Raw genomic sequence first — 20,705 nt, forward strand, 5'->3', positions numbered from 1 at the left:
TTGTTAAGTAGGTGAAGAGACTGTGCAATGTCAAGCCAGCCAAAGAGTCAATATCAGATGTGAAGAAGTGAACTTATGGCTTCTTTCCCCATTATGTTAATCGGGAAACTTGTAGGATAATTTTTTTTTGTATCATCCAGGTGCAGATTTATAGCTGTAGCGCTTTTTTTTATTAGTTTTTACCATTTTTGCATCCTCTGCGTCTCCTGTAGTTGTGCCTCTGCTAGCAACCATCATCTGCACATAGTGAAGTGGAAGTGGGTCGCTGAAATGATTATGAATAATGGCTGCTTTCTTTCTAGGAGAGCACCACAACTAAAGAGGAGATTTTCAGAGAGACTTGAATCGAACAAAAAGCTATTTTCCACTAAACAGGACTTTGTGGTGTGACTTGGAGCACTTTGGAGTAAAATGTGATCTTTGTATGTTGCTAATGATACAAGTAGGCATCATGAAAGTAGGAGCATAGTCTGCGATCACACATACTTATGACAGCCACTCCAATTAAATTGATGTGAACACAGTGCAGTCGACTTACTAGATCAACGATCAGTGTTTGTTACAATGTAGAGAAGACTTTACTCTTCTGGGGTTTTGTGTAGGTCTTCATCTGTCTGAGGATTACCACTGCACATGATGTGACATTGGCGTATGTGCCTCCTACTGAGCCTGTTGTTTTACTCATAGCTCCCCGTAAAATGTCTAACATAACCTACCGTACGCTTGATATTCCTTGAAAGCCAAATCGGTTCATTTTCTAGGAAAGGAAATGTTATAGTCGTCTAAAATGAGGATAAGAGTTTTGGATGTGTCATGAGTGTCCAGTATCAGATTAGACCTGAAATGTGGAGGAAGTGGAATGTCAAAAGTTATAATAAAAGTAGAGGTTTTGTTTTTTTGTTTTTCTCTTTTTTTGGATTTTTACCTTGTTTACTCTTTGATTTACAGTATGTTTATGCTTTTTAAATGGCATATTGGAGAAAGATCAGCACCGCTAGATTCGTTAGAGAAAATGTTTGTTTAAAGGGGCTTTGTCATTACAAGAATATCCCGTCCACACTCTGGGCCCGGCCTAAAATAAAGAGGGGATACTCGCCTGTCGGGGATGCAGCTGTAAGCTGCCACAAGTTTGGTTGGCAACTTCCAGGTAGATGGCCTGGCGGAAGTCAGGTATTCACTGAAGCCACAGCATCACCATGCATACTCCTGGTAAGTATGTATGGTGACACCACGGCTTCTGATTGGCTGCTGCGGACAGCTGACTTCCGCTGGGCTATCCAACTGAAAGTTGTCGCCGACAAGTGGCGGATCTCAGTTGTGTCTCGGGGCTCCAGAACAGGTGAATACATTCTCTTGTTAATTTCAGGCCAGGTCCAGTGAGTGGTCGGGGTTTTGTAAACTTGTATATGCCAATTGAAGTAATGATGGATTTCTGTGGACTGTTTGACGGGGACTGCGTGCTTATTTTTTAGAATACCCATCCCAGGACAGCGAATGCAATCTATACATCTATATAAATATCCATGCTCTGGCAAATTATTCAGTGAAGTTAGCAACAGTTATAATACATAGGTGTCTGCAGTTTCGGATACACAATATACTTGGGGGAAATCAATCTGCTCTTATTCTTAGTGCATCTAATTAAAATAATTCCTGGTACACAGCATTCCAGTTAAGTTTGTTGTACAGGGTGAGCCTTGGTACTGCGCTGCTATGGGAGCTGTTCAATGGGCACGTTCACATGTTGGTTTTTGGTGTGGATTTTCCACTGCAGTATCTATACACACCAATTCTGTGAGTCAAAATCCACATCATTGGTGCGTATTGTGATGCGGATCCGCAGTAAACTTCACTACTTAAATTGAAAGAGTCAAACGTGCTACAAACCTCACCAAGCAGTGGGGATTTTGATGTGGATCGGCACTGTAATCCACAGCACAAAATATGCTACATGTGAACGTACCCTAAAAGAAACTTTTTGCTGCACATAGCAACCAATCACGGCACAGCTTTCATGTTACCTCAGCAGTATAAAAAATGAAAGCTGCGCTGTGATTGGTTCTGGTGGGCAACAAACTCCAGATTTTCTTCTAGACAGCTTTCATAAGACTGGTGCCGTGTTGCTTTACCGCGGTCCTCCGTGTAGATGCTATGGTGGTGAGGTGTAGCGTGTAGTTACAAAACCTATACACACAAGGGTAGAGGAGTTTTGGTAACAAACCACAGCACATCAGACTAAGATGTATGTATATAAATACTTTTATTTGCTGTGTTTATTTTTTGTTTTTTGTTTGTGTGCAGCCTATGATTTTTTTTTTTTGGGGGGGGGGGGGGGGGTTAAAAATGCAACACGTAAGAAATAAGTGCATCTCTCCTCCTTTACCTGGCGGCTTGCCTTTACATTTCTGCAAGCATCTTGGCAGACATCTCCAAGCAAATCTCCACTGATTTGGAGAACAATGACTGCACGTCCAAAGTATAAAATAGCTGTAACTTGGGTTGTATGAAAGTAAAAGTAATTACACAGTTATAGAGAAACCATAAACTAGTTTTTAAGACAGTAACTTGCATCCTTCATGTGTCACAAATAGTTGGAGAAGGTTTGGACCCCTGTGGGAAGAGATCCCAGGGATTGTAAGGCTATGAGGCCTGACTGAATAGAAGTGTTAATTGGAGGCACTGGCAGAAGGTATTGTATTCCTACTGGCAGAGAGAAACCTTTTATATTCAAGGTCTAGACTGAAACGATATTTAACTCTTTGAGTCAATTGTAGGTTTGTAGCCCTATATTTAGTTGACATTAAAAATAGGGCAGAAATGGTAAAGTTAAAGAAACGCTCCAGCTATTTTTTCCCCAGATAGAACTCATCGACAATATACTAACACTATCATTAGGCTCATCCCAGCTCATTAGCATTCATACATTTGAACCCTTTCATTATGGAGAACTGTGTCATGTGATTCCAGTCTGACCACCAGTTCAGAATTTACCTGTATAAAGTTAGTCTTCCCTGTGTGACTGACTTCATGCCAACTACAGGATTATATCAGAATCTATCAAATCCCACCTGGTGGCTATAAAATCTATCTTCTCTCCACCAAGCATCATTCACTGTTAGTATTTATGTCGGCCATGAGCAAATGGGAAGGAATGCACATCCAAGTGTACAATACAGTTGCAATTTGTCCAAAGCTGATGTTACAGCAGTGTGCCGGATCCTACTTTCCCCGAGTTCATATTGTAGGCCTCTGAGACCTGTTTGTTGGAGTTGGGTCCCATCTGAAGAGGCCACTTCATCGAGGCAGATGGGCTCTCACAATTTGATCAACACATGCACTAATAAGTACAGTATAGCAGTGTTGCAGTAAAATGGTCATATACTGAGGGGTTGTTGATCCGGGTCTTGGAGTTGGGTAGGAACTCAAACGGTGCTCCAGGAAATATTCCGACTGTCATAGTCGGCAAGGAACTTTTTTTCCACCAAATGAGGTAAATTGGCTTCTTTCTCATTTTGTTTTTTTGTTTTTTTTTCCTTCCTCTGGATCAACAAAGGGGTGATAAAAACAGGCTGAACTGGATGGACACTTCTCATTTTTTCAGCCTTGCATACAATGTTAATGTCGCCATATTTTTTGTCAATAAAATGCCCAAAGGAGGGTTAAGCCGTTGTAATTCTACCCCACTACTAGGTTGGACAGCTCATTGTGCGGATAGTACTGTCGGGCAGAAGATCTTCTAAAATAAGCCTCCTCTATAGGGCTCTCCTCAGGATATGCTGTCTGGCCATTTAAGCTGACCGTACAAAACTATATGCCGTATATCCCTTATCTTGAAGTTTTTAGAGATTTGCAGCTAGACTGTCTGTCGAGCCTCGACATGGATGCAGCACAGCTTGCTGTGATCGCTCTCATATATTCTGTTTTAGTCTGGGATTTGCCTGGTAATGTTACATAACAAGATGTTAGTTGGAGGATCAGCATTAGTCAAGGTAAACACATGTGGTTAGTGCATTTATCCTGCTGACGGAAAACTGCAGCGAGATGTGGCCTGGAATATTACGCTGCCAGTTTGTGTTGTGATTCTGCTTCGTGTTGCTATGGATTTCAGGCCTTTTATGATTTCCTCTTGGATAATTTGAATGCTTTACGCTAAATAGATTTGGGTGTCTGCTGCCAGAAAACAAAGTAATAAAGGTGGTATTAACATCCATCAAAGCACAATATAATAAACAATAAGAACGGGTTACAAATATTTCAATTTATTTTAAATCTTCACGTTTTCAAATTATTATTTTTTTTATACTACTAATGAATTGTTTTTTTTTAGATCCCAAGATCGCTACCGAGGCTGACACTGAAATCTCTACAGAGTGGGAAATCAAAACAATCACAAGTGCTCTGAAGACTTATTTAAGGTATCTTGAAAATTTGTACTTTTCTAAAACAAAACTTGCTTAGTAATTGGGCCTGTAGTTCCCTAGTAGACACCTGTCATCAGGATTTCGGAGGAGTCCGTATGATAGTGCTACAGTGTCAGTGTAGTACTGTAGTTTGACAGTTTGCCCTTTGTACATACGCATGATACAGAAGTATATGTAAGTATGTGCCTTTTAGCTTTCAGTTATGTAAAACAGTAAAAACTATCCAAAGTAATTACAATGGTTAAAAACTGGGTTAAAAACATAAGCAATGAAAGGGTATTTTAAAGGATAGGTGAAGAGTTGCAGCAATTACCCCATTCCCTCTTCCCCCTCACCTGTGTAAACTTACATAGAGTAGAAGAGGCTGGAACACCTTATGATGGGATCTGTTTTTATGCAGAGTTTTTGTAGTCTGTGACAATAGACACCAAGGTTTGTGTAAGAGCTGTATACACAAAGCAATAGGACGGTTTAAAGAGAGTTTCTGATCTTTTTCAGAATTTAGAGAGAAGCTACTTTAAGCATGTACAAAAAAGGCTCATTTTCCATGTTCCACTGCTCTGGTCCAGTCATGGAAGCTCTTGCAGTGGTTATGTGCTGTTGATCACATGACTGCTACAACCAATCACTGGCTTCATCAGTCACATGTGTGTGAAGGGCATGTGACCAGTGAGATAAGTAATTGGCTGCAGCAGTCATGTGGATTATGAACAGCACATGACTGCTATAGAATCTTCTATAGCCCCCCCCCCCCCCCCCCCCCGTATGCGGGTCCTGGTCACATGATGACCATTATCCATTGGATAACGCTGATCATGTAAAGTGAAAAAAAAAGGTTAAAAAGTTAGTTTCATTTCCCCTTATGGATCATATCCGTGCGGGAAGATGAAATTGCATACCCAAGTTCCCCCAAGCGACCTGGTGATGTCACTAGAGGCCGTGGTATGCGGTTCCTGGTTAGTGACCGCCGTTATCCAATAAAAAATGGCAATCACTTAAAAGTTTTAAAAAAAAAAAGTTGAAGTTTCATCTCCTCATCGTATCGGTGAGAGGAGATGAAACTTCTTACTGGAGGCTTCCGCATTTGAACCCCGATGCAAAACTTCTCCACGGACCTTCCTCAGATTCTGCTGGCAAAATGTCAGATATATGCGCAGGAGCCAGGGAGTCTAGGAGCAGTGATCGTGGCCTCGTTGAGTGGTCCCCGGTCACATGGTAAAAAGGTAGCGATCTACCTTAGACTGTTCTCACATGACCAGATAGAAAATGCGGATTCTGCATGCGTTTGCGCTGCGGTAATACGTGAAACAATCAAATGCATTGGATTACACAATTCTGCTCATATTATTGTGGTTGGATTTACGTAATTCACTCGCAGAAAACAGAACGCAGCAGGTTCTATTTTACTGCGGATATCCGCAACATAGAGCCTGTTGTGCTTCATGGTCACGGATATACTCGCAGCCTTTACGTAATTACACTGTGTACGGGCTACGGGTACCTGCATGATCGCTAAGCAAAGGTGCTGGAAATACAAACAAAAAAAGGTGTACTGCGAATGACCGCCTGTGTGAGTAGGCAGTTATGCGCAGTACATTACGCGGCCGTAGAACTGTGGCACAGCCAGTCTCACAGCTGGGATCTGTTGTAGGCCTCCGCAAGCGGATTCTACATCCGTCCGTGTGAGCCCGGCGTTATTCAAATCGCTACCTGTGATACGTAATTTACAAGAAGCCCCGGGAACGCTCGCCTTCCTGCAGTTCCAGGAGCAGCTTTTTGAGCTCCTTCTGTGTGAGACGGCCGCACTTCAGCAAGCTTACAGAACGCCACTTTTTACACCCCATCCCTGTCACTGAGGTCTAGAAATACCCCCCAAAAAAGCATGAGAGGAGGGGGGATACCGGGTTTTATTGCCCCATTTACCCATCCCAACCGGGCCTCTGTAATTACCACTGTATTTGGGAATACCACACAGTTTACATTATTACTTTTATCTAAGATTTAGAGGATGCCAAAAGGGCAGGCGGGGCGGGGGGGGGGGGGATTATTTTTGGGGAATCGCCTTTTTTTTTTTCTGTACCAGTAAGCAACGGGGCCTGGAATTTATTCAGTTGTGCCCTGAAATCCAATGGGTAGTCCCTCCATTATAGGCCTAGCCATGTGTCCTGTAAGTAGATTATGGCACAATGGATAGATCTCTGAACACAGGACGAACGGGGATCCATTTTGGGGTGAAAGTCCTTATTCATATATGTGCTGTACAAAAAAACTGTTTTTAAATTGACACAATTGGCAAAAAATGAAAATCGTAATTTTTTTCCTTCTACTTTGCTTAGATTAATTCAAAAACTGTGGGGTCCCAATACGCAGTACACCCCTAGCTAAATTCGTAAAAGGGTCTAGTTTTCAAAATGTGGTCATTTGTGGAAGCTTTCCATCGTTTTGACAGCTCAAGGGCTCTACAAGTGGGCAATGAGGCCTAAATCATCTTCAATCAAAATGTCTGTTCTGAAATCCTCCCGCTGCTCCTTTCATCTTGGGCCCCATTGTGTATACAGACATAAGATTAGGACCACAATGGGTATATTTCTGAACACAGGGCAAACAGGTGTGTTCATTTTGGGGTGTAAATCCTCATTTTCATGTGCACTATAGGAAAAACAACCTGCCTCTTAAAAGGACATATTTGTAAAAATATGAAATTTTATTTTTTCTCCTCTAAATTGTATTAACTCCTGAAAAAAAACTGTGGGGTCAAAATACTCATGACACCCCTCAGTAAATACATTAAGGGGTGTAGTTTTTTAAATGGGGTCATTTGTGGGGGTATCATCCTAACACCTATGAGCCTTTACAATCTTGGCTTGGTGTAGGGAAAACAGTGTTCCTTTAAAATGTTGATAATAAAGAATGTTACATTTGTACGTCTCCTAAATGGTTAAAAAAATGAGTTTTTCAAATGTGCATCTAGAATAAAGTAAACAAAAGGAAATATATACCTTATCAAAAATGTGTACAGTATGTTTGCGCATATTTGAGATATTGCAATTGAAAATGTGAAAAAAGTAAAAATTTAAAAAAATGTTCCCAATGTTGGCGCTTTTAATAGTGTAAATATACACATTCTATTGGTCTATTTTTACCACCTAAATGAAGTACAACATGTGGCAAAAAAACAATGTCAGAATCACTTGGATATGCAAAACCTTTCCGGAGTTATTCTATGTTAAAGTGACACACGTCAGATTTCCAAAATTTGGTCCGGTCATTAAGGCGCAAACGGGCTTTGTCACTAAGGGTTAAAATAATATCTGCTGTACCTCCGCTGCCTGCTAAAATCCACTTCAGGGCAGGGGGGATGGAGACAAATGCCTAAAGGATGGATTGGGGATAGAAATATTTTTTGTGTTTTGTGGCGATGCATACAATTTAAATGTTCAGATGATCCATGTGGGCTATGGGTAACGCATGACATTTCTGGCTTTATATTGTAGGATGCTTCCAGGTCCCCTCATGACATACCAGTTTCAGAGAAGCTTCATCAAAGCTGCTAGTAAGTTTTCTGTGCACAAGCAAATGTTCTAGAAGTTTAATCGTACACGTAGGTTGCGTTTCCGCAAGGACACCCTAAATAAATCAACACACGTTCGGTCTATTGCCTGGCAGATGCATTTAATTTGATACTTGATTCAAGTTGCAGCTAACTGAAGGACTGAGCTTTGTAACAATCCATATTCTAGTGTATCCAACAAGTAGATCCATCTAAACCATGCTTTTCTTCTTATGCAATTTGCAAACTTGGGGGATAAGTTGGCGCTATACAAATAAAGATTATTATCATCATCATTTTGAATTTTTGCAAATGTGTTGGCTGCGTAATAGGTTTTGTTATTGCTCTGCATGCTTTAATGGAGTTCTGGAGATTTACATAAATATAGGATGCAGGTTGTGCTGAAAATAAAAGTAAGCATCTGCCAAAGTATTCGACATTTCTGGCATCTGAGACTGGTTCTATACTGCATTCAAATGTATCTGCTAAAATCTTTCTCTGATCCTTTGTAATGTGTTCGATAGAAAGCATATGGTTGGGTTTTCTAGCTCCAGTAGTTACATAGTAAGATGTTCTGTTAAACAGATAATCTTATTCTTTTTCTTCTGATTCTCAATGAAGAACTAGAAAGCCAGGAGTCCCGAATAAAAGAAATCCATTGCCTGATCCACCGCTTACCAGAAAAAAATCGGCAGATGTTGAACATGTTAATGAAGCACTTAGCAAAGTAAGTTGATGTTGTGTTACTAGTTTTAGTAAAGATCTTAAAAAAAGGTTTATTTCCTCAAACTGTTTTTGAAGTTCTAAAACTCCTTAACATTTTTGCAATTACTCTGGTGCTGAAGCTTCAGCAGTCCTTAGAAGCGTATCTAATCTTTAGCTGGGTGACCTTTCCAGCTCCCCTCTTAATGTCCTCACTGACCCCATCTGGGACTGAAGGTCTAGTGCCAGTGTTTAAATATGCAAAACCCAAAATGTGCCCTTTTCAACTTAGACTTGATATGATTCTCGTGTTCCTTAAAGGTGTTGTACCAGAATATGAAGTTATCTGGGTGCCTGGCAATGTGTTGGGATGGAGGAGGGGGCCATAGGGGATAAATACGGCTGAGTGGGAGAGGAATGGGGACAGATGTATTAATAGGGGGAAATAGGATGTATGGGGTAGGCATGGTTCTGCGGGGGAGTTTCTGTGATGGAGGACACATGCTTCTGGGTGGGGGGGAAGAGATTGTGATGTAGGAGACATGGTTTTGTGGGGTGATGTAGGGGGTGTAGTTAGTTCTGTGAGAGGGAAGATTGTGATGTTGGGGGTGATTGTGATGGGGGGGTATATGGTTCTGTAGGGAGGAATTTGTCAAAGATGCCACAGTAGGTGGAGGTGTTGCCTCTGATAGGGATTTTTCCATGTTACGTTAATATGCTGTGGGGCTCCAAATCAGAGCTGGTTATGGCAGCCACCATGAGAAAGCAATAGACACAGGCATCACGGTCGTGTCTTAGAGCAATCTGACTTTATTGTGTAAATTGACTTAGTCTTATACAGAAAAAAAGGTAGGCGTATCAGTAGGTTAGTGTTACAGAGGTTTGACCTGTTTTACTGGTACATAAGTTTGTCTTCTCTATAAACAATGCTTTATTTGTTTGTTTGTAGACATCGTGTCTGGTACCTTGATTATCATCACACTCTACATTCTAATTGCATGCCCTACCTAGACAGCAGTACAAAGCATTCCATACAACCTTTTGATCAGTGTAACGAGATAATCAAGATCTTGGAGACATGATGGACACTTAAGATTACACCTCTACATAATGTAATTAAGTACTAGCCTAAATGTACAAGCATTTTAGCAGAGCTTTTTATAGGACACAGAATAGAGTGTACAATTTAGGCCTACAGCCTCCGGAAACGTATAAAGATACATACATATATAAATTAATATGTTCATAACCCTCACAATCCCCCATTTGAAACAGTCCATCTTGAAAAGAGCCTTTGTAGTGGTGCTATCAGGAGTGCTAAGCCACCCCTGCCGGTCTTTCTATCCTCTTCGCCGGATCCCCACTGTTGTTGCTCTTTTACGTATGACTGTTTTAACGATATCGTAGAGGGAGCGATTCCAGATAATTTGCTTGTCTCCGTATCCCACAGAATGTCCATAAATTGCAAACACTCAAAAGAATGAACAAAAGAAACAGTATTAGTAAAGGGTGAAACATAAAATTCATCATCTTTCCTGCAATAGGTGACCATTCAGTAAAAATATCATACCAGTTATACTCTGTGTCTACCTGGATCTTAGTACCTAGGCTGACTAGCTTATCTCCTACCCATACATTTTTCTAATTCCATAAGGGAGAGGTTAGTAACATCCAAATGTTTTTGAAGGTGTTCAGTGTCTTTCATTAGTCTTACAATTCTACCTAAGGATACAGTCAGAGTTGACATAGGGATAGCATCTGGGTACCAGTAGTACCTTTAATGTTGCTTCAGCATCTGGCAAAAAGGTGTAAGCTTCTGTAAACCAATGTATCACCGATATGTTCTGTATACATCCAGATAATGGAGTGGTGAGATTATACATACTGGTGGTTCCAGTTCGGTTGGCAACAAAGAATATATATTGGGGGCCAACTTCCATCAGCATATAGAAGAAGCAGGTAACACCGTCCAATCACATATGCTGATTGAAGGCTGCTGGAAACATGGCTCATATGCGGCTGTACTCCGTCCGCATGCTAGGCCATCCAGTGTTTCTTCACAGTTCTCTATACCATGGGTTTTATTTTCACTATAAATCATCATACCTGTGAACTTGGGCAACCAATATTGTAAAGCATATAGAGGCGGTCCGAACACCACAGGTAGTACTACAGACTTACACATCAGGCTTGTGTCCTTTACATCATAAAAAAAAGTCATTTCTCCAGTGCAATATTCATCAGAGCATTCTACACTATCAGCCCCGGGCCGTATCCAAGATGCTACTGGAATTACATTCTTGAAAATATTTCTCCACAATTTTTCATTATTTGTCATCACATCTGACTGCTTTGTCCCTCTCGTGAATCATATATACATATTGCAGGCTACATTGTGTATAGTTCATGAATTTACTCATATTTACAAACAAATCCTTTTAAACCGCAAAACCAGATTAAAAAGCGTTAATACATCCTTATCATATCCTAATGCAAGACATCGGGGGAGGAACAAGGAAGGCATGCATTGTGCCTGAACATTTATCAATCTAGAAACATCCTGTCATACCCCAGCCATTTTATTCTTCATCACCTCTAAATCTATAGAGTTTAGAACCCCTACACCTGTACCAATTCCCCCTAATAGGGTATCATACCATTTTCGTTTTCCTCTGGTGCAGGGTTTCATTGCCTGAAGAGAAATATTATAATGCAATATGGTTTTCTGGCTCTTTGTGGATGATAAGGGGTGTCAAATGCCTGGAAGTTACCCAGGGCAGACATGAAGTGTTGCATTATTTCACCTGTGAAATGTGTACCTCTATCTGACTCGATTACCTCTGGTACCCCGTATCTGCAGATTACCTTATTCATGAGCTTCTTTTCGGTTACCTGCTCATTTACTTTTGTAACAGGGTACGCCTCCAACCTGAAAAACATCAACAACAACAAGCACATATTCATACTTCCCAACACGTGGGAGCTGAATGTTGTCAATTTGCAATCCCTGAAATGGGTAGAGTGGTCCTGGCAAGTGCCTTTGTGGTCAATTTACTTCTACCCTGTTGCTTACGGCATAGCTCATGCAAAACTGGACAAATGATGTAGCAGCTACAAAGAACCCAGGGGGCAACCCTTTCTCTCTCAAGCGTAGGTAACATAGCTGCCTTCGATAGGTGAGTCTTTCCATGGATCAGCTGGGCCATCATGGGGTACAGGGATCGTGGTAGGCAAGTTACTGACCGTTTGCCATACGCCACCCTGTTCTACTGCTCCCATATTAGTCCATTTATCTTTTTCTTCTTTGCTGGCTTGTGACTGTAATGTCTTTAGTACATTAATGTTCAAATTTTTATCAAAGTCCAAATCATAGTCTCTGACTTGTGCGGTCAGTATCTTCTTTTCTTCTTTCTTCCACGGCTTGAGGGCCGCTGTCTGCGCTGAAGTCTGCTAGGGCGTTGCCTTTTGCTTCTGCACTGTTGGCTTTAGTATGAGCTTTCACCTTCAGGATTGCTACTTTGTCTGGTAGGAGTAGGGCTTTCATAAGGTTCTGTACTGCTACACCATTCTCAATGGGTTGTCCTACAGAAGTTTAAAAATGTCTGGCCTTCCATATTGGGCCGTAACCATGATCTATGCCGAATACATACCAGGAGTCAGTGTAAATGGTTACCTTCTGTCACTCTACACGCCTCAGTGAGGGCCTTCAGTTCCGCTTCTTGTGCTGAGACATGCGGAGGCATTCTGCTTTTAGAGATCTTGTTGTGTGAACACTGCATATCTGGTGTGGAGTTGTCAATCACCCTGGTACCATCTATAAAATACAACTCAAAATATGTATTAACAAGGGGTTTCAATAACTCTTTAAAACGTAAACTTTCTTGTTGCATCAATGCTAGACAATAATGCTGATATTCTATTCCAAATAGATCACGTTCTTATTTGCAAAAATTTTTTTAAAAATAGCTGATCTGTAGTACATAGATCACCTATGCATCCCCCTCCCCCATTTGATCACCTATGCCTCCCCCTCCCCCATTTGAAACAGGATACTCGATTGGAAGAAGAGTAGCCGGGTTCACCATTGAAAAGAAATATTAAAGGGGGGGCATGAGCAAAGCACATTGCAACCTTATTTGACGAGCTAGAGACAGGTGTTTAGGTTGTACTTGAGTGAGTATACTCTGGATGTCATGAGGGGTGAGAACCACTAGGGGGTAGTCCAGGACCAACTCAGAAGATTTGTCAACCATTGCTTGTACTGCTGCCACCGCACAGACACAGGAGGGGGCTCCTCGGGCTACCGGATCCAATCTCATGGAGTAATACCCAAGTGACCGTGGACGTCCTCCATGTTTTTGCGTCAATACTGCTGTCGCATGAAAGGCCAGGGACGGCAGTATGAGACAAGTCCCAAAAAGGTGCGAAGCTTTGGCAGCAGAAGAAGATACAGAAATGGCTTGAACTGCAGCCCTGTGTCGTTCTGTGAGATGTCTGCCTTCTTGAGCTAGACAACAACCTTTTGTTTACAAAGCTGTAATTTTTCCTTTTTAAGCCTTGCAGCCATTTTCTGCTAAAAAAAATTTTAGAAGAGAAATAGATGCAGATTGACATGTTTCAGATCCTCAACACAAAGCTGGAAAGTCATTAACATATTGCAACAGCACAGTCCCCTCAGGCGGATTCCAAGCCTGCAGGACAGTTACATAAATGCCCTTTTGTCTGAAAAAGGGCCGGAGATTCAGACTGTCTCCACTCTGGTTTATTATCTATGACCTTAGGGATTCCAATAGACCTTCTACAAAGGCCATACTAAGTACATGTTTGCCCATCTTTTCTATGCCCCTATACCCCAGATCTGACTAATGTTGTTGAAGGCGGGCATAGAATTGTTTTACACTTTCTTCCTTCTCTTTGTGTGATATTAGAAAGAGACAAGGAGGATTCTCTCAAATTTTTGTTTTTCTTTTTCCCAATGTTCCAGACAAATTAAAAATATTTTACCACTTCTCAATTCTCTATGTTTAATTTTATCCCTAATCTGTGCCACAATAGTTTTTCACATAATTTTAGATTATCGTTCCCACTGCCTTCCCTGTTTTACATATACTTCTATATCACCCTCCGCTCCCTTCATCTCTTTCTTGTCCTCATGCTTCCACTCACTAGCCTAGGATCTAGTGAGCATAGGCATAACCGGTTTGCACCGAGGAGCTCCGCAAGCAGGGCAGCTCTCTCTCCAATCCGGGTTCTGTTGTCCACAATGCCAGCAGGTCCATCCCTCCAGTCCAATGTTTGACCTTGGAGTGGATGACTTGGCATAGGGTGGGGAGGAGACGGTTGGAATTGAGATGAAGGAGGGGGTGAAGATGGAAGAGGGAACTAACCCGACAATGAGAGAACATCTTTGAATTCTTTTCTCATTTCATTTTCAGCTACTGAACAGTATATATATATATATATATATATATGATACAACATACTTCCTATGTAGCCAAATATAACCAATTCTTAATTCAGATTTCTTTGCAAAGACAAGTAGGTCTTCTAAAGCCCAGTACTCCCCACCCTTTGAAATTTATCTTATCTTCTATAGAACACAGAAACTTGTCCAGACAAATAGCTGTATAACTGGTTCCACTGCCTGTAAACATCTTCTAAACTGCAAATAACCTGGGCTGACTATTCAAGATGAACTTAGAGTGTAATACACTTGCCCCCACCTTACGAAAACTGCAAATTCACACTCACTAAGGGGGGTTTTATTCATTCCTATACGGACTGATAATATGTGAAGTAGAAATTGGGATTGTATTTACTGTACACCAGACTTCCAATAATGAGCGAATTATGTATAGATAAGAAAAACTCTTAGTACCGCGGTTTTTACACAATTTGCTCAGAATAGGCTACCCAATGACAAACACAATACAACTTATGCCCATTTCTACCCACATACTGATATTCACCACACTGTGACCACTCAGCGGCCAATATATTATAGGGGGCTTTATTCCACCCTGGCATAATTAACAATTCATCGGATACTTCTTTGTTCTTAGCTGCCGACATTTTCGTACTATTGCGGATTTTCTTAAACAGCGACATTTTCACACTATGCAAGATTATCACAAGAAATTCTTCAACTATCAGTTTATCAAAATTTTCCTTTAAAACAAACTAGTGTATTACTCTCTGCGTAATCCTGTTCACAGCGCTATTAATGTATTGCTGCAAGGAGCAAGACTTAGTTCAAATTACGCTTTAAAGAGAGTTAGACACTATAAAAGGTTCATACTGTAGTTGATTGGGACCCCAACAAGTGGGATGGGGACCAACACTCATCCGCCAACCTCCCCAGCCATCCTTCACACCTTATCCTCTTTACCAGCAGTATGGACAATGGCTGGCGGTTTATGTACACCAAGAGGCTTATTATTTTTATTCTTTCACACACATAAAACAATTGTTTGTTTCACTATTTTTCTTATGCAGTCTTCCGCACCTTATCCTCTTTACCAGCAGTATGGCCAATGGCTGGCGGCTTATGTACACCAAGAGGCTTATTATTATTATTATTATTTTCTTTATACACTCTTCAAATAAAATACTGTTGTTCATTGAAGATGAATTACACTTTAAATAGAACTTTTGTTATTAATTTGACTAAAGTACTTATCAGGTGTTTCAAGTACACAATTATCTCATATTAATATCTTAATTCAATAATATTCAAATTAACACAACCCAATATTTTTGAATTCCACATATTCCACGAATCTGTATATACATATATGCACTGTGGTAATCCTGGGCTATTATCTCACACAACTAGTCTCAGGAATAAAATTAGATAATTAGATGCCCCTCCTTTGGTCACTCCATTTGTTCAAGTGGGAGACTTAACATGGAGTCTAAGAGTGACCTTCACTCTATACATTACCACAATATACATATATATACACCAACATCCACTTAAAATGGAGACACACTTTTCACCTAGGCTGGACTGTGTGTAGGGTGGAGCAAGACCTGTTCCTATTGTTCTTCCCTCCCATCTCCTTACATCACCTAGCTCCACCCCCTGTGGTCTGGCTCAGCATTTGGTCATTTTTGCTTCATTTCGTTTCTGGTTACCGGACAGTATACACCATATAACACAGTCTAACTCTCATACAAGTCCTTCCATTTATACACACACATAAAGACAAAAACATTTGCATGTCAGTTACTAAAGTGTCAGTACTTTTTTAAGTGTCAGTACTTCCTCACTTGTCTAAAAGTGTCGGTACTTCCCAACCCTGCTTATTTCCCCCCGTCTCAACTACTTCTCTTATACCTATAAGAGGCTCCCATTCAGGGATTTTATCCCCTGAAAATTTTAGGCTTCCCTGGTACAATTTATACCATGCCTTCCCGAGATCGGCAAGCGGGTTTCATATTCTGTACTTCCTCACCCTGCATATTTTACCTCGTCTCTACTACTTCTCTTATGTTTATAAGAGGATCCCATCAGGGGTTTTATCCCCTGAAAATTTTAGGCTTCCCTGATATAACTTATACCATGCCTTCCAGAGATTGGCAATAGGGTATTACTTCCTCACCCTGTATATTTTACCTCGTCTCTACTACTTCTCTTATGTTTATAAGAGGATCCCATCAGGGGTTTTATCCCCTGAAAATTTTAGGCTTCCCTGGTATAACTTATATCATGCCTTCCAGAGATTGGCAATAGGGTTTCATATTCTGTACACTGACCATGCAAAGTAACAAATAAAGACAATAACAGTTAAACACCCGCACAGCATATTCAGCCCACCATATGAATTCTTAAAAAGCTTGAAGATTTATAAGAGGCATGCACTTCTTACCCCTCGGACAGGAAAGGAGCAGCCAGGAAGCACGGATAGATTGTGGCAAGATAAAACCTTACCTTACTGCGCAGTTTTTGTCAATCCGTGGTTCCGAGTGGCTCCTTATCCCATCTGGGTCCGGGGGGGTTCGAGGTGTAGGTGGTCCTCTTGTTCCATCAAGCCCCACGTTGGGCGCCAATTACTGATAGGGATTTTTCCATGTTACGTTAATATGCTGTGGGGCTCCAAATCAGAGCTGGTTATGGCAGCCACCATGAGAAAGCAATAGACACAGGCATCACGGTCGTGTCTTAGAGCAATCTGACTTTATTGTGTAAATTGACTTAGTCTTATACAGAAAAAAAGGTAGGCGTATCAGTAGGTTAGTGTTACAGAGGTTTGACCTGTTTTACTGGTACATAAGTTTGTCTTCTCTATAAACAATGCTTTATTTGTTTGTTTGTAGACATCGTGTCTGGTACCTTGATTATCATCACACTCTACATTCTAATTGCATGCCCTACCTAGACAGCAGTACAAAGCATTCCATACAACCTTTTGATCAGTGTAACGAGATAATCAAGATCTTGGAGACATGATGGACACTTAAGATTACACCTCTACATAATGTAATTAAGTACTAGCCTAAATGTACAAGCATTTTAGCAGAGCTTTTTATAGGACACAGAATAGAGTGTACAATTTAGGCCTACAGCCTCCGGAAACGTATAAAGATACATACATATATAAATTAATATGTTCATAACCCTCACACCTCCATGGAAGGGAGGGGAATGTGGCAAGTGATAAGGCAATTAGTTCTGATGAGTGAAGGCACCCTGCTGATAGCTGATCTCACAACTGGCACCCAGACAATATGACCCATTAATTGATTTGACATTTATTTTCCTTTTATTTTAAGTTCATTTATTCATGATGTGTACAACTTGGTTTGGCTCCTTTTAGGCTCAATATGGCTGATTTTTGTACACCCGATTCGGTTGCGTAGTTTGCTTGTTGTATGGCTCACTTATCTGCACTCTGTATGAATTTGCTGTTGGTCCACTGTATGTAATTATCTGCACCCTGTATTCTTCTGTTTGCATCCATATAGTCCTGTGTGCTCGCTAGTGCGTGTTCCATATGGACTTGTTAATAGAATGATCTATAATTTGTGCCTTGTTGCATGGGTAAGACTCTGTTTACGCTTTTTTTCGCATTACTCCTTACTAAAAAAAATATTTTAAGTTAAATACAAATATGTGAACCCTAATGTGGTATTAAGTAATACTAAGATAGCACAATTAGTATTTTTAAGCAACCTAAATTTTATTGCAGGCCTCCTAAGGTCAAACTAGAATACAATGCAGCCCTCGCGCCACAAAAAAAAAGTTGTATGCCCCTGCTGTAGAGAATACCCTTATACAATATCTTTTGTTCAAATGGCAAATATTACGGTAGTGGAAGGAAGGAGTGCCAGAGTTGGCCATTTTGGATAGCAAAGGATATAAATAAATGTACGTTCTACAGCATAAGAGGGACCGCTGAAACGCTATTCCTAATGGGGGTTGCAAGGGGGAGTGTTTTTAGTGATAGATGGCTACAAGGGGCAGCTTTGTTTTTTTGTGTTTTTTTTTTTTTTTTTTTTTTTTCTCTAGCAAACAGAAGTTATCAAAATTGGGGTTAATTTTGTTTATAGTCCATCATTAATTTAGCTCACCTTTGAACTTGCTCAACCTGTGATATGTTCTTCCTTAGTACCGGTGCCCAAAATTGTAAACACTTCCATGTTTCACCCCTGATAATGACTTTTTATAGTAATGACTACACTGAATCCCCATATCACTGTATTTTCATATCTGCAGCAATGACCCCCTGATGCATCAAAGCTCCTCCATAGTCTTGCATAGTTCTCTATATTAGCCCAAATATATAGGAAGCCAGTCAACAGCTATTGAAGTGTGGCTATGCTATCCTGTTATGGTCTCTGGAGCCTAACATCCTCTATGTAGAAGTCATCCAGGAAGAATTAGTAGTTGCTACAACTTTCTAGTATATTTCTAGAAATCTATGACTATCTGGAATCTATGTTCCTGTAGGAGATTGTGGAGTTAGAAGCCACAGAAGGTGATGAGCATCATTTGGCTCCTGAACTACATTGTGGCCACCACGGTGTTAGAGCATTTCTTGCCATGACACTTGCCAATGCATGTTGAAGATTTTCCAGTGCGTCAGCATTCCGAGTAACGTTACTAGCTTTTATCTATGTCCACCTGTGAAATGAAGTTCCATGTGCAATTATTACTTTTGAACTTCATTTGCAGAATCTCTTCAGTTTCTTTTGTTTTAAAGCCAGTGGTGTAAAGAAATGTCATCCTGCTAGAGAGAGTTGTCTGCCTGCGCCCTCAATAAGGTCTCTCCTTGGCTCTTCAAGCTGTATAAATAAGGCGCATCTGGCTGCTAAGCCTTTTGTCATCTGTAGGGGTCCTTCCCCCCACCCCCCCTTTTTGTGTGTATTACTACTAAAGGTTTAGATAATACGAAGAATGCTGTAGAGAGAAATGTTCTCATCCCCCGATCCTTTAGGCTTGGTTTCCAATGTTTTTTTTATATCTTCTCCCAAAGGCAACGTATGAGCACATTTTCGTGTCTGCATTATAACTGCAGCGCCTGCACCTTCCGCATAGACATAGATTACAATAAAGCCTAATGTGTTGTATTGTGAATCTACATTCAGTGTAGTAGAGCAGAATGGGTCTTAGTCTCAATGTCCACAATACAGATACTAAAATGTGGTGCAGAATTTGTCGCGGTTTTGGATACAGACATCCTGCAGAATGGTCATCTATGAACGACTGCCTGTTGACTGTGAATGGAGGCGGGCAGGGCGGAGGATAGAATAGTTTTAACACCTTGTTGCACTGTACCATGTGGTGCCTATGCTTTTAACAGACAAATGGTTGGTTATGCAGGTGGACCTACCCTATAGAGTATAGCTCTCACTACTGGGAGTAGGCCTTGGGGAATGCTGATTTACACACACTGCGGGGATGCTAGTCCACACAAAAGTTTCTAGGTGACATAAATTCCCAGACAACCCTTCTAATGCATGTAACGATTACCTGCACCTTTACTTAAATGCACTCTTGCTCCATCTTCTTTTTTCGGCTCCTTCCAGCAGCTGAAGACCGCTCCACATAGCATCATATGGGGCCGTCTTCAGCTTCCAGAGAACCGTCAACGGAGCAGAAGTGCCCCAAAGTAAAGGTGCAGGTATACCAGGCTAAAATCTAAAAATGTTATACTATTCCCTGCTTAAAAGCACATTTCTTAAATACCCCCACCACTTCTGCAGCAATGACAGCTCACTTTTGGGACCACTGCAGCCATGGGGCATGCAAGCGTCACCCTGGGGCCAGCGATTGGCTGCAGTGGTCATGTGACTGATATGTGACATCATTGCTGCATGAGCTGTAGATTAGAGATGAGCGAGCACCAAAATGCTCGGGTGCTCGTTACTCGGACCAAATTATCGCGATGCTCGAGGGTTCGTTTCGAATAACGAACCCCATTGAAGTCAATGGGCGACTCGAGCATTTTTGTATATCGCCGATGCTCGCTAAGGTTTCCATTTGTGAAAATCTGGGCAATTCAAGAAAGTGATGGGAACGACACAGCAACGGATAGGGCAGGCGAGGGGCTACATGTTGGGCTGCATCTCAAGTTCCCAGGTCCCACTATTAAGCCACAATAGCGGCAAGAGTGGGCCCCCCCCCCCTCCCAACAACTTTTACTTCTGAAAAGCCCTCATTAGCAATGCATACCTTAGCTAAGCACCACACTACCTCCAACAAAGCACAATCACTGCCTGCATGACACTCCGCTGCCACTTCTCCAGGGTTACATGCTGCCAACCCCCCCCCCCCCCGCATGACCCAGTGTCCACAGCGCACACCAAAGTGTCCCTGCGCAGCCTTCAGCTGCCCTCATGCCACGCCACACTCGTCTATTTATAAGTGTGTCTGCCATGAGGAGGAACCGCAGGCACACACTGCAGAGGGTTGGCATGGCTAGGCAGCGACCCTCTTTAAAAGGGGCGGGGCGATAGCCCGCAATGCTGTACAGAAGCAATGAGAAATATAATCCTGTGCCACTGCCATCAGGAGCTGCACACATGGG

At 41.4% G+C, this 20,705-nt stretch overlaps 1 protein-coding gene across 3 annotated transcripts in view; it reads left to right on the forward strand.

The window, feature by feature from the left end:
• The window catches only part of ARHGAP26 (Rho GTPase activating protein 26), a 311,322-nt gene that overhangs the window by 149,840 nt on the left and 140,777 nt on the right, over positions 1-20,705 (forward strand). For all 3 annotated transcript variants that reach the window (XM_066591243.1, XM_066591246.1, XM_066591244.1), the window contains exons 15-17: positions 4,328-4,415; positions 7,916-7,974; positions 8,593-8,698. In XM_066591243.1, coding sequence (XP_066447340.1) covers positions 4,328-4,415; positions 7,916-7,974; positions 8,593-8,698 — 253 coding nt within the window. The remainder of the gene's footprint in view (positions 1-4,327; positions 4,416-7,915; positions 7,975-8,592; positions 8,699-20,705) is intronic.

The sequence above is a fragment of the Eleutherodactylus coqui genome, chromosome 2, assembly GCF_035609145.1.
Source record: "Eleutherodactylus coqui strain aEleCoq1 chromosome 2, aEleCoq1.hap1, whole genome shotgun sequence".
Taxonomy (NCBI): Eukaryota; Metazoa; Chordata; class Amphibia; order Anura; family Eleutherodactylidae; genus Eleutherodactylus; species Eleutherodactylus coqui.